This window comes from Castor canadensis, chromosome 9 (genome assembly GCF_047511655.1).
Source record: "Castor canadensis chromosome 9, mCasCan1.hap1v2, whole genome shotgun sequence".
In the NCBI taxonomy this organism is placed as follows: domain Eukaryota; kingdom Metazoa; phylum Chordata; class Mammalia; order Rodentia; family Castoridae; genus Castor; species Castor canadensis.
Genome location: NC_133394.1, coordinates 115,418,065 through 115,432,517, shown reverse-complemented (window position 1 = coordinate 115,432,517; position 14,453 = coordinate 115,418,065). Strand labels below are relative to the sequence as shown.

The 14,453-nt window shown below is 35.8% G+C and overlaps 1 protein-coding gene across 13 annotated transcripts in view; it reads right to left on the bottom strand.

Annotated features, from left to right (window-relative positions):
* The window catches only part of Fryl (FRY like transcription coactivator), a 222,240-nt gene that overhangs the window by 75,693 nt on the left and 132,094 nt on the right, over positions 1 to 14,453 (bottom strand). For 12 of the 13 annotated variants that reach the window (XM_074042290.1, XM_074042288.1, XM_074042296.1 and 9 more), the window contains 7 exons: positions 12,416 to 12,519; positions 12,029 to 12,137; positions 10,236 to 10,322; positions 7,675 to 7,846; positions 7,105 to 7,237; positions 3,980 to 4,087; positions 755 to 992 (listed from right to left, as the gene is read on the bottom strand). In XM_074042290.1, coding sequence (XP_073898391.1) covers positions 755 to 992; positions 3,980 to 4,087; positions 7,105 to 7,237; positions 7,675 to 7,846; positions 10,236 to 10,322; positions 12,029 to 12,137; positions 12,416 to 12,519 — 951 coding nt within the window. The remainder of the gene's footprint in view (positions 1 to 754; positions 993 to 3,979; positions 4,088 to 7,104; positions 7,238 to 7,674; positions 7,847 to 10,235; positions 10,323 to 12,028; positions 12,138 to 12,415; positions 12,520 to 14,453) is intronic. The other variant, XM_074042297.1, reaches the window with a different exon arrangement.

Sequence of the window (14,453 nt, the reverse complement as noted above, 5' to 3'; positions counted from 1 at the left end):
ACAGTACTTAATTTATAAAAATTGTAATAGTATGCATAGAGAAAAAAAGTGTTTGCATGGTATTATACGTATGTCATGTATCAGACTTTATCATTCTCTGACTATTCTGTAACCTTGGAAAGCACACTTAACCACTCTTGGTGCAACATTTCTATACGGGGGGACTGGATTGTTTCTTTCATGCTCAAAATGTGGACAGCCTGCATGGTATCACCTGGGAGATTGTTAGAAACAGATTCTCGGTTCCTGGTGATTTGTATGCTCATTAAATTTTGAGAAGATGGGCTGGTGTAGATGGTCCAGCTCTAAAGTTTCAAGGTTCTGTGATTTATACATTATCATAAATCAATAATGTGAACCCTTTTTATGGTTAAGGAGCACAGATACTGTAAACATGAGAGGCAATGGTGCCTTTGTTAAAACAATCAAAAAATACAAATGGAAGATACAAAACATTTTTATTATATGAGCTTTAAAAATACTGGAAACACCCTAAATTGAACTAAAATTAGCTCTGTTTTCTATGCTCATTAAAATCTAGTTATTACCAAAGGAAGAAGGTCAGAAAAGCTGGACATACAGTGTTTTATATTTAATAAATGAACTAGAGGAACGTTCAGTGCAAGGGATTATGATTCCGCTGAGAGTGAATGAAACTAATAAAAATATTAGTGTCTGAGAAAGTGTATTAACAACATTAGTTGTCATTTACCACTGACCACACACAAAGGGACAATATAAGAGGATCTGGTACCTGTGAGTCCTGGCTTTTGTTATGCATTTGGGCTGCTTGTTTCCACTGATTTATTAATTGTACCAACATCTTTACAGCATTATCAAGAAGGGTGGGATGGACATCAGTCACTTCACGAACAATAAAATAAACAAATCCTGAAAGAACATCCTCCCGCCAGTCTGGAAAGTCGAGCATTAGTGCCTGCAGAGTATTGAAAGCCAGAGCACGCAGTTCTTCATCCATGTGAATCGTGAGCCTACCAAGAGCAAAACTCAGTTAGCAAACCTCAAAGCCTTTCCTAGGGTTGTATTATCTAAGACTTAAAACTAAGATATTAGAAAATATGTCCTCCTTAACTGTTTTGTGAGAAGTATGAAGGCACAAACATGTTCACATTTTTGTGTTATATTCATTGTTATGCTGGCCTATACTCATTTGTTTAAATTCACATATACATCTATTCATATTAATTGGTATTTTTTACTATAAATCCAAACAAGTCCAACCTTAATTCAAAGACTATAGTTCAGAATACAGATGACATATCAGAATTTCATTTTAAAAAAATTCTTTAATCCTTAAAACATTATATATCACTATCTATGATCAATGAAAATTACATCCAATCACATGGTATCTTAGCCATATCTTGTATTTATTTAGACTTTCACCATTACTGGAAAGGACATGACTTATCTCAATCATTTCTGATATGCAGCTAAGGTACAGTTAAATACAAAGTGGCTGATTATGTAAAAGGAAATACTACAAATTAAGATGGATTCAATTTATCAAAAATAATTCTTAATGATGAGAATGGTAGTAAATTAGGAGTAGTAAATGTTTATGATACTTCATAAACAGTATATTCCTAGAAAAAAAAAAATGGTTCCACCTAATTCATAGGCCCTAAAAACAGTTTAAATCTAAATAAATCAAGATCTGTAAATTACACAAAATAAATAAAATTACTTTTTAAAAAAAATCTAAATAATACAGGGACTTGAACATAATTTTAGTTACAGGATTTTAGCAGAACACACAAAAAACGAAGATGACAAATAAGAAAACCATGAAAAAGAGCTGTAGTAGTAAAAGCCAGCAATGTATAATACTACATGATTAAAAGTTTCTGATTTGGAGCTGAAGTGGATTAGTTTAGTGACTGACAATAAAGACAAATGCATCAGAGTTAGAAGTAGCCTGAATGAGTTAAGTAAGCAATATTAAAAATATACCACAATTACATGGAAAGGAAGCTGGAAAGAGGAAGTGATCCATAGTGACAGAGGGAGATTGTGTGGTTTAGGAGAAGGGAGGTATCTTTGCCCTGCTAAATCCAGCTTCACTAAGCCAGCCTTTCATTAGCAGTGAGGCTGAAGAGAAACATATGACAGCTTCAAACTTGGGAATGAAAAATAGGCAGCAGCAGTTTCATCCGTGCATAAGCAAACAGGGTCGGAGTAGGACTCTCTCGTCCGGAACAATGTCAACAATAGTGACACCAAGGGAGATACTGTCGAGAAAAGAGTGACAGTGCTCCAGGATGCTGACTTAAAGGTTATTTCAACATCCATTAAATTCAGGACTAGCTAAATATCTTACACCTATCAGCGTGTCTCAGAATATATATGCATGAGTTAATTACTCATTGTGTAGAGGAGATAACAACGAGGCCTGGCTAATTAAAGGCAAGGGAATTAATTAACTTTCCTTAGATGTTGCATACAGGTCTAAGAATTTACGATGCATCTTTGTTCTGTTTGCTTGCTTCCTGTATTTTTAAGTAAAGAAAATTTAAATGTCACAACTCCTATGGTTAGAGGACCCTATGATCTTCCTATCCAGTGAAGTAAACTAGTTAGTAAATGACTATCATAGGGGAAAGATGCAAAGCAAACTGTCAACATTGCTCAGGTGCAGGCCTCTTTACTGAGCTCCCTATCTCTGCCCCTAATAGGTGTAGTTTCATTCTGGTGGGAGAAATACGAAGTCCATCTTGCTAGATCACCTTCCACAAGGATGTACGTTATATTAAGCTGGGAGGAGAGGTGGGGAGGGGTGAGAGCAGAACTAACTGTAGTAGTTATTGCCCTCCCAAAGAAGAATAGTTAACATTTATCGTAAATGTTATAGTCAACATTTATAATATCTAATGCTGACTTGAATGTTGTAACTCTGCCATTTATTGACTGACTGATTTGAGATAGGGTCTCCCTGTATAGCCCAGCCCAAACTCAAGATCCTCCTGCCTGGGCCTTGTAAGTGCTAGGATTACAAACACATGGAACCATGCCTGGCTTTGTAACTGCAATCTCATTAACAGCAAAAACGAAGAGACAGAGTGGGAGGAGAAGTAACTTATGGAATGGTGACAAATGATATAGATCCTCACAGAGGACAAATGCCTTCTACGCTGACTGAAACAGCCACGGTCAGGGTGATGCTGAAATCTCCCTCAGGTGCTCTATTCTAGCCAGTGAAACTTGTGGATTTCCCTCTAGGGCAGAGGCTCAAGGGTTAAGTCCAGCCAGATACCACTGGAATGCAGTCATGCCCATTCCTTTAATACTGTCTCTGGCTGCTTTTGTACTGCAGGGTAGACATGTGGACTTGGGAACCCTAACCCACAATAGTGTTTCAACAGTTGAAACACTCAGATGGTTGAGTGTTTCAACCATCTCAACTTAGAATTTGTTTGGGGAGTTAGTATTACTTTGGTTGTCATAGTATGTATTTACTTTAATAGAGCTATGTCATGCCTACCACAGGGAAAAGAAATAAAAACTTAAATAATACAGGCTCTGCCACAGAAGAAGGAAAAAAAAAAAAAAAGAAAGTAAAACTGTGTCCTGGTCACCACCCCAGATGCTGAAGAAATCATTATAGGAGTAAAGACAGTAATTAATTCTTAACTGGGTGTCATCATGCATTGAAAAGGCCCATGTGTTAAAGGTAATTGTTACATAAATCCAAGGAACCGTTGCCAGATGGAAGGACAGGGGATTTAAAATTGATTTGTAAGGAGATCTGGAAGAACATTACAGGTTAAAAATGAGTAGGGATAACGTCTTTAAGAGATAATAAAATACAAAAATGGGGACTACAAAGTAAACCAAATGAAGGGTTAAAATGTCTTTCTTGCTGCTGTTGTAATGTTAATAATAGCAAAAGTGGATCATAAATGTAAAGGGCTGTAAAGACACAAATACAGTAGCACAGCACAGAGTAATCCTCATTTACCTTGCTAATAACTCAATGAGGTCAGTTCTGCTCATACCATCAGGAATCAACCTTGGAATTGCAGCAACACAAGTTCTAAACAAATCAATTTTGGGTTTTCTTTCCCCCCTGAAAAATATATCACAAGGATTTAATAGGAAATATATTACATATGCTAGATAATAAAATCAAATTTGCACAGTTACAGAAGGTGGGAGTCTACCCCCATATTTAATGTGTTTTTAAAGAGTGTATAGAAATCCAGCAGAAAATTGTAGTCCATAGATAGGCAAAAGAAATGTGGAAAGTTCAGAAAAAAAGACAGCCAGCAAGAAGAAAGATTGTTATCATTAATTAGAAACTAGGATAGCAACATTACTAAATATTACTTAAATAAATTAAATTATTTTAAATATTAAGACCATTCAAGCAAATATCTAATAGTTTAGCCATCCAGAAATATTTAGTTATTAATCAATATTATAAGTAATAGTATTAATGATAATAAGTATCTAAATACTTAATTTTGGGCCCATAAAATTAGTGAAAAAAAGTTTTCAATGATTATCTTATACTAATAAGGGTTTTAGAATCAGAAATTCTCATATATCATTGTGAGTGATGTTTGTTCCTGCCCTCTTGTGATAGGCACACACAAATATACATACTTAAATTTTATGTAACAAAATTGCGATAATATTTTAAAATTCTAGTCCTTCCACAGCAGAGGAATAATACATTTTGATTCTACTCTATTTTTGTTGTTTGTGTGTGTGATATGCTGAAAGGATCAAACCCAAGCCTTCGGTATGCTAAGCAGATGCTCTACCGTGAGCTTCAAAATAGCCTTTCTATTTTCTGATACTTCTTTGACAATTTCATTTATTTTAAAATCTTAATACATTGGTTTTTATTTTAGTCTATATTTCAAAGCTTTTAGCTAATTTATTTTATACAAATTGTTGGCCTAATAAGATAATCTTTATGCAGAAAAGAATTAGGATGTTCTAAGTTGTTTTGGTTCAGTATTTGTATTAGTAGCAACAGATTCAATATTTCCTTTTAGAGATTTTTTTTCCTTCTAAAGATTTTAACATGGTCCTCTATCTGCATGGTTCCAAAATGCATGAATTAGTTAACAACAGTTAGTTGAGTAACACCAGTTCCCAACAACACGCTCTGCATGGCAACTATACATTAACTATAATGCACAAACTCTGCTGGTGCCTCATTAGTGCGTGAGGCACTGTGCAAATGAGATGCATGCCACGGTCATTGACTGATTGTACCATGTCTTTCAAAGCTGTTGGTAACTGGTCACCGTGCACCTGCTATTCACTTCACACTGACAACATACAGTGTGGCTATAGCACCTCCTTTCTCCAAAATGCGATGTTTACCAAAATGGATAATCAAAAGAGAGAATTGGCCAACAAAAATGAAAATACAGGAAAGAAGGGAGAAGTGGTAACACTGTGAATTCCTATAATTTTATGTTGTCTTGGCACCCACTTTAAAAATGTTTAACTGTCTCATCCCAGAAGTGGGGCTCAGTCACACTTGACAGTTTCTACTTCTACAAAATGCTCTCCTTATCATCCACTAATTACTCAGTGTGATTGCTCCAGGTGTCTGCCACCTCCCTATGGGACAGCTAAATGAAACCTACTTGACTGACCCTGCTGACCCCTCTGCCCCACATGCACTGTGCAGATATGCCACAGGGACCATCTCTGAGCAACACCATGACCTCCTGCAACTTTAAACATACCATAAAGCTCCCTACAGGAACTTTGTTTGAATAACGTGGGGCCCAATAACAGGATTGGCCTGTGGGACTATTTCTCTTTCTCTTCATAAACAGCATGCTGTGCACCCCCCAGGACCTGGAAGTTAATAAAATCTTTATTTCCATCTGTGTCTCTATAAATCATTGAAAGGGCACTCTCCATCTTAAAGACTCTAGATTAAAATGCACTAGAAGTGAAATTCAAATTGAATGTTAATGGAGTTAGAGAAGACAGCTGAGAGGGAATATTGACATTGCTGTCATTTGAAATGCTACAAAACAGTCAGAGGAAGGAAGTAAAAGCAAACTTATTGACATTGATGAGGAGAGAGGCTGTGGTGAAAGGAAGATGTCCCAGAGGAAGTAATATAAACAAAAATGCCATATTCAAGAAACTCAGAGACATTAGAATATAGTAGTTTGTAACAACAGTATATTAACTAAATTGAGAGATCAAGTATCCAATGTGGTATTCTAAGATCTCTAATGCAAATGTTAATATCCCCCAAAAATCTCCCTTATAGGGAATATATAGATGGTGTCTAGCAAAGAAAAGAAGTTCTAGCCACAAAATACATCCTCCTGAGGAGGAAGAGCCCCTAACAATAAAAAAGATGCTGGGAGATAATTACAAGCTTGGGAATACAGTGAGATGAGGTACTGTTTCTAAAAAAACTAATCATACATTACTCCTCTCTGTATCCTCTGGTTCCAGGGGCTGGGAATGTAGCTCAGTGGTTGAATGTTTGCCTAGCATGCATGAGGCCCAGGGTTCAATCCCTAGTACTATAAAAATCATACAAACAACAATAACAAAAAAAATCTCAAACACAATTATCAGATTGCCTCCTTTCTTTCTTTTTCTTCTTTTTTTTTTTTGTTTTTGTTTTTGTTTATCAGGACTCTGGAAATAGCATTTATTGGACTTGAAAAGCTGATCATGGAGATGAAAGGCATGGCTAAGTAATAGAGCACTTGCCTAGCAAATGCTGGGCCCTGAGTTCAAACCCCAGTACTGCAAAAGAAAGAAGGAGGGAAAAAAACCAAAAAACAAAAACCTGCTCATGCCCACACACATCTGAGACTTATCTATCATTCACTGAATAAATGTGATGCCTTGTCAGTGGCCACAAAGAAGATGGGGAACCGGGGTAACTGCTGTTATCTGATCTGATCTGACATCATGTTAAAGAATAAGACTGAGCATGTGGAAGGAAGCACTGTATTAAAATCTGCAGCAGATGGCAACATGAAAGAACTCTAGAAAAGAAAGAAAGGAAACAGGTGAGCAAGAGTCAGCCATCTGCACTCTTATGAAAACTGAAACAGCAAGGAAGGCAAATCATTTACTACGTACGTAATCATGTCTTCAGGCTCCTTATTAGACATCTGCACACTGGTCATGCACATTGGTCTCCCAACTTCTTTGTCCAAATGTCGGAGAATGCTATCTAATGCTTTTCTTACTTGAGGATAGTAAACTGACATTCCTACAGGGGAAAAACCTCACAGTTACCTTATGCCAGAAATTAGAGGAGGAATACTTACTTTGTGTAATAAAAACCTGTCACCCTTTAAATGACATTAGTTTATTGTTGCCACAAAAAGAGTTTCAACTGTGATATATTCTTCTCCCTGATGACCAGCTTCAGTATATTGAACAAGTAGAGGAATTGTGTAAAAATTATGCAAACTCAACGAATTTGAAGAAATGACAAAATGAAGTGAAAGGCATCCTATGAGAAATGGATTTAATGGAAGACTGGACATGAATGTTTACAAATTTTATAAAGAATGTATTCATTTGGTATCAACATATATATGGGGACAAACAGATTTGGCAAGTAGATGCATTTAGATTTGTTCATAGACTTTTAAGAGAATATTAAACTGTATTGCAAAGCAATTGATTCCAGGTAACACTAACCTATGACTTTTGCCTCTTCATCTGTCAAGGTTTTGTTGAGAAAAATTTTCTTTACACGAAGAGTATTTCCTGAGGGCAGAATAACTCCTGTTGTCGGCATGGGTGGTTCGCCATCTTTTTGCTGCAAACTGTCTGCTATTACAAGGAAAACTCTGAGGCCTATGTTCATTCTCTTTGGAGAGAACAGTTCCAAAAAGGGAGAAATCAGTGCCACGCATATATTATCTTGTTTTTTTAATAACATCACATAATGCTGGGGGAACATGAGGAAGAAGGGCAGAAGGAAAACTAACCTTCCTACCTAACATTTTTAAGAGGCCAGGGAATAAGTGTTTGTTTTGGCATCAAATCCTCAAATGCTACCCATTCACTTCTGGGATCACCTGGCTCTCCTAATTTCTCAGGCTTATTTTAAAAACTCTCCCATTTTTCTCAACTCACCTTGACTGCTTTGGTCTACCCCTCCCTGCTCTCAGTAGACAACTTTTCTCCTACTTTACAGAAAGAAAGGATCCATCTTTCCAAATTCTCTCCACAAACCACACCAATTTACTTAAATTGCCCTTCTCCCCTCTTCCTCCTCCTTTTACTTTTGTCCTAGTTCAGGAATGACAGTTTTCCTACTTATTTGAATCCCATCAGTTCTTGCATCCTCTGGAAAATTACCATCAATGATCTCTTCCTTTTCTTGCATCTTCAACATTTCCCTTTCAACTGAAGAAATCCCATGGTCTCTTAACTATACTCAACTACAGTAATGGAAAAACTCCCCACAATACTTCTCTGAAGCAACACTCCCTGTCAGTGGCCATACTGCATCCCATGTGACCTCCCAGACGCACAAGCCACCTTTGAATATCCATTCTCTCTGGATAGACAGACACTGACACTGCTTGCTGCATTCTAGGCCCCTCCTGGGTTGTCTCTACCTGTCATTACACATTCTCTCTCAAAGTAAGTGCACAGATTTACAAGGGCTTTAATTATCACCCATACAAGACCACCAACAAATTTTATGCCTGGCCTCTCTCTGTGATTTCAGACCATCAAACCAGTCTGACATCTCTACTTTGATGTCAAAAAAAAAAAAAGCCTCTGATTAGACATGTTCAAACCAAATGCATGACCTACTTGATTGCTTCTCAGTGATTGGTCAGTCTGCTTTCTCTCTATCTGCATCACTACTGTCGCAACACAAGCTGTCATCACTTCTGACCTGACCCGTACCAGTGGTCTTTAAAGTGGAGTATATATATACCAGTAGGTGGGCAAGGTAGTTCACAGAATGAAAATAAACCTTTTAGTTTTATATATTTTTTGTAATCTGAATAAATAAGTTATCTTTAGATATGACAGGGTAGTCATGCCTCCCTTAGCTTACATATTAGAGGGCCCTGTGTCACACAGTCATAGAAGACACCCTGAAGGAAGCAGAAAGCCCCATGACGGAGCCTGGTGGGGGGAGGAGAGATACAGTAGCCTTGCTTATGCATTCCACAGTGCATGGCAATTTACATGTGTTTGTTTAAATGGGTTAATGGACAATTTTATCTGTTTTTTTTTTTAAACTAAACTGGCTTTCACATGCTTCAAAAGATTCCCACCCCCCAAAATATAGATTGAAGATAATCTTAATAGAGGAAGCCTGTATGTATAACAACCACCATCTTAAAAAAACCTGGGAGAACCAATACATTTTCTACTCTTAGTATGAGAACTTCAGTAGGAAAAAAAATGCAAATAAGCTTATATGGAGAGAATTTTTTTAATTGATATTTGAGAAAATAACTTTTGTTCTTTGATTCTTGTTGCTAGAAGCCATGCTATGCATGGTACCTATAAAAACACTCATGTCTTCTCACTTTAAAAATCTAGAAATTATTATTAGCTAATCTTAAAATCCCACAAGTGAAAAGTTTCAATAACTTTCCAACCTATTTGTTAGTCACAAATATACTTTACGATTTCCAGCAAAGAAACTTAAACTAAGAACAAAGACAATTAGTTTGCCTTTATATATTCTCAAATGTTGTTAAGATTCCAACAGGCTATTAGATTGCAAAATATTTTGAAACAATCTGAAAGTATGTCTCAAGAGTGAAATAGACAGAACTAAGATTTAAAATCTATTTTGTGGTTTTTAAAATTATTATTATTGTAAGCTCCATATGCATGAAGGTATTTTTGGTTTACTCTAACATGTGTAACAGTACATGGCACATTTTAGGTGCTCAATAAACATTGAATGAATGGAATTTTTAAAAGAAAACCTTGAGTATAAAGCATTTGAATTAAAAGAAACCTGAGCTCATGTTACAACTTCTAAAAGTCACTTCAGCTGCCTAACCTGGAAAATTTCCCCTCTCTGTCATTTTCTATCAAGCTTAACACCACTATTATACCATTTAGTCTGCAATCAGAAAGGTTAAATAACTTGTCCTGGATCACACCAGTAGTTACAAGTAGAGCTAACATGTAAACCTATTAGTCCTAATAGGAAACTTTGCTCAAAGAAAATAAACAGCATAGGATAGTATATTTATTACATTACAATTTTTTACCTCTGGATTAATGGTGAAAGTTTTAGTAGATTTTCCAACACTGAGAAGATCAAATATTATTTCTTTCATTGCAAAATCCAAACGTTCCTGGGGGGGGAAAAACCCCGAAATCAATTGATAAATTCTTGTACCTTACTAGCATATATTATTTATCATCTATGAATTATATATCTAATGGCAACAATACAGGTTTCTGGCTTTAAAAAGCCAACAAATCTAGCTGAACAGAAGAAAGATACATATGAATTAAATCTAAAAGATATGATTAAAAACATACTACTTAATATTAAATGAATTACTTAGTATCCAAACGATAGGATGAAAATTTCAAAAATTCATTCATCAAAATCATATTCAAAATCTAAGTGAAAGAAGTCCCAAAATGATGCTGGTGAGGCAGTCAGCCTAAGAATAGTGAGGGCCATGAAGCATAGGACTCCAGGAAAGAGATCATCTCAAGGAAAAAACAAAGCCAAAAATGTTAACTTAAAAAATTAAGTGTTGTCTGAAAGGGGTTTTACAGATCTAGTAGAGTGTTGGAACAAAGTGATTAATCTAGGGAATGGGTACAGGTTTAGAAAAAGAAAAGCAAACACTAGAACTAAATTACAGTCTGCTATCATTAACCTTTTTGACACAATTATACTTATGTAGTGATCATTTCTTTTGTGCCCCAGTAAATAGAAATGTATTCATTTAAATTTCCTTATTTCTTTGTCAAAAATAACTTCATGATGGATCATCTAAATCATCACAGTGTCAATTCAAAGAAAACATAATGAATATTCTGGAATAAGCATTTTCCTAAATTGAGGCTATAATCTATTTCAACAGAGCTTATGTTCCCAAAGAGAATGTGCCCAAAATCTGGGAGTGGCTCACTCAAAACCCATTTAAACCCCTTCCCTGCTAACCCCAGGCACCTTCCTTTCCTACAGAGGCTGGAAAGCTAAGACTGAATTCCCAGGGTCCCTAGTACGAACAGACTTTACCATGTGATGCAATCCCTGCCACATGGAGCACTCTGGTAAGTCTTTGGGAACTGGGGTGATGAGGAGGAGGCCAGAGAGTAAGGAATCCATTGTACTGGTGAGTATCGTGGCAGCAGAAAGATTCTGGGTAACTTCCTTTTTTTAACAGTTTTTGATTTTGGCAAAGGCAGTAGCTTCCTTAATGCCCAGTTCTGCAATTCTCTCCTAGGCATCCAGATTAGAATTTGTCTCTTCAGTCCTAGTAGTAATTCTGTGAGCATTCGCTCTTCCTTGAAAGATTCCTTGGGATTAAAACAGCTACAGTGGATTCTATTTTCTGTGCCTAAGAACCTAGATTAATACAGATTATGAAAACAATTTTCTAAGAAACCTTTCAGAGACTTGGGTGCGTAATAAATGGACTAACAGAAGGGTTATTAAACACTTTCTTGACCCTTCCTCAACAAAAAGTGCTTTTATCTGTGTGTCTCCTTTCCTTCTCCAAGTGTACAGACCGATGATTTAAACTTATTTTGTTGTAAAAACAAAATTACCATCTTGTATTTTTTGTTTTTTTGTTTTCTGTTGGTGGTATTGGAGTTTAAACTCTGGGCCTCACTCTAGCGAGGCAGGTACTCTACTGCTTGTACCCACTCTGCCAGCTTTTTTTGCTTTTTAAGTACATTATGATTTTTCACCATTCAATATTAACTAATGTTTTACTAACTTGTTCGTAGATGTGTGAACAATTTTTAAAGTCCCTCTATTATAACCTATCACTGTCACGGTTTGTATGAGGTGTGTAATGAGTGAGACACTCACCTGAGCAATGAACTGAATAATCTTCACAAAGATATTCAGAGGTGTGTCACGAGGAACCACACTTCGAGAACCTTTTGGGAAAAGTGCTGACACTATGCTCATAAGACGACTGTGAAATGATAGGATAAAAAGGTTTGATCACAAACAAGTCACAGCACTGCCAGCTTACTAACAAAGAATTCTTTCTATTCTTTATGTCAAGAACATTTATATGCCTCCAACTCCACTAGTGTTATTTTAAAATAAGATTTTACTTTATTACTTTATTTTGGCACTGGGGATTTTGAACCCAGGGCCCTGTACATGCTAAATCACCTGCTTTACTGCTAGGCAGCACCCTCACTCCAAGATTTTATTTTAAATGCACCTGAAAATAAAGCCACTCACCTTTGAGTTACAGTGTTGCTTTCACATTTTATTCTAATTACGTAAACCCACAACAATCTATACAAAGATTCCAGTGCAACTCGAGACATTTTAGGATCTTTATTCTGTTTAAAAACAAAAGAGAATAAGGGTAAACTTATTAAAATGCTTGCAATCATTTAAGATCACATACATTCTCTGTCAATAACTAAAACTCCCCCAAATCCCTTCTTTGTGTTCCACATAAAAGAGGCTAAAATATGGGGGTACCTATTTAGTATGCAGTAAACACAGATGGCTCTGAAGTAATCGCACAGAAGTCAATTTTGAAACTTTCCTTACACACTCAAAACAAAACACTAAAATATTCTATTTATATTTCTATTAATTGTATTAATATTTCTTCCATCTTCCAAATGATATGCACATAAATTACTTGATAAGTGGTTCATACCACAATATTGACATAATGACAGAAGAATCACTCATCTTTAGAGTAATTCATTTGCAGCCATATGCAGTTGAAGTTTAGAACATCACATAGTCTTACAGTTGTTTGCATCTCTGAAATGCCAAATATTACTGAGATCATAACTCATAAAGAGAAAATGCAGAACAGAGAATTACAAGCATGATTCTGAAATCAGAAACACCTAGATGAAATCCAGACCCCAACCATGGACATTGTTACATCACTCTGCCATGAGTTCCTCGGCTCTAAAAATGGAGAAAATATGACACCTGCCTCATAGCTTAAGAAAGCTAGTATTTACAAAACACTCAGAATATTATCTGGAACATGTTGAATGTTCACTAAGTGTAATACCTCTAATCTTTATTTAGACTCAAAACACTATTATTTAAATTATTATTATTTGTAATTAGAGAGCTATTCCATTACAGTCACTGATTTTTTAGTGAATTTGCTCTTCATCTAAAAGTCCTCAAATGATAAGTCATGTAATGAGATTTAATTGTGAATTTTGAAAATGTAGCTAAGTTATCTCCTTCATCAAGAAAAACTCTCTTTTTGAGGGGGTGGGAGATGGTAAGGGATTGATACTCAGGACCTCATGTTTGCTAGGCAGACACTCTACCACTTGAATGAAGCCCCCAGCCCAAGGGAAACTATACATCTGTTAATGATTGTAAGAGGCACTAGTTGCTATAAATTCACATTTTAAAAAATTTGGTTTGGGGAGTTTCTTATTGCCAAACAATTTTTCATATATGGCAACAAAGAGTTCTTTTGCTTTCTTAAGTTACACAAAAATGGCTATCTACTACTTATGATTAGAACAATGCAAAAAGATTGAGGATTTTTTATAAAAGACCCACAAGATAATATGTTTGCACATTTATCTACATAACGATCTCATACAGTTAAAAATAGAAAATCCATTTCCTCTGCTGGTAAGAGTCTCAACATCCCTCCCTTTTCCTACTACCAGATCCACCATGATTCCAAATTTCAAATACACTGCCATGGGTAGTTTCTATTTGCTACTAATGTAACTAAAGTAACAAATAATACATGTATGTTACTAACAACTAAGATTTTTAAAAAAACATAACATTCTCTTCTACCATTTAGATATAAGATATGAACTATCAGAATATGACGTCAGCAAGGAATTAGGAAGACAGAGTGATGCATGGGCAGAGCAGAGAGGATTTTTAGGCAGTGAAAACACTCTGATACTGTATCAAAATGGTGGATATTTGTGGAAACCCTAATATACACTAAAACAATCACTAGAAGGTGTCAATGTAGGATCATTAGTTGTAACCAATGGGCTATTCTGGTGGAGGATGTTGATCATGGGTAGGGCTGGGGGTTGGGGCATATGGAAAGTCTCCATACCCTCTTTTCAATCTTGCTGCAAACCTAAACTTGTTCTAAAAAATACAGTATTCTTAAAAAAAAAAGTTCAATTATGTTTTATGTATATACTAAATAAAACATTAAATTATATTTTCAAAATATTAAAAAACATTGTACACTAAAAATATTTAGTCTGGGCACAGTGGCTCGAGACTGTAATCCTAGGTACTCCAG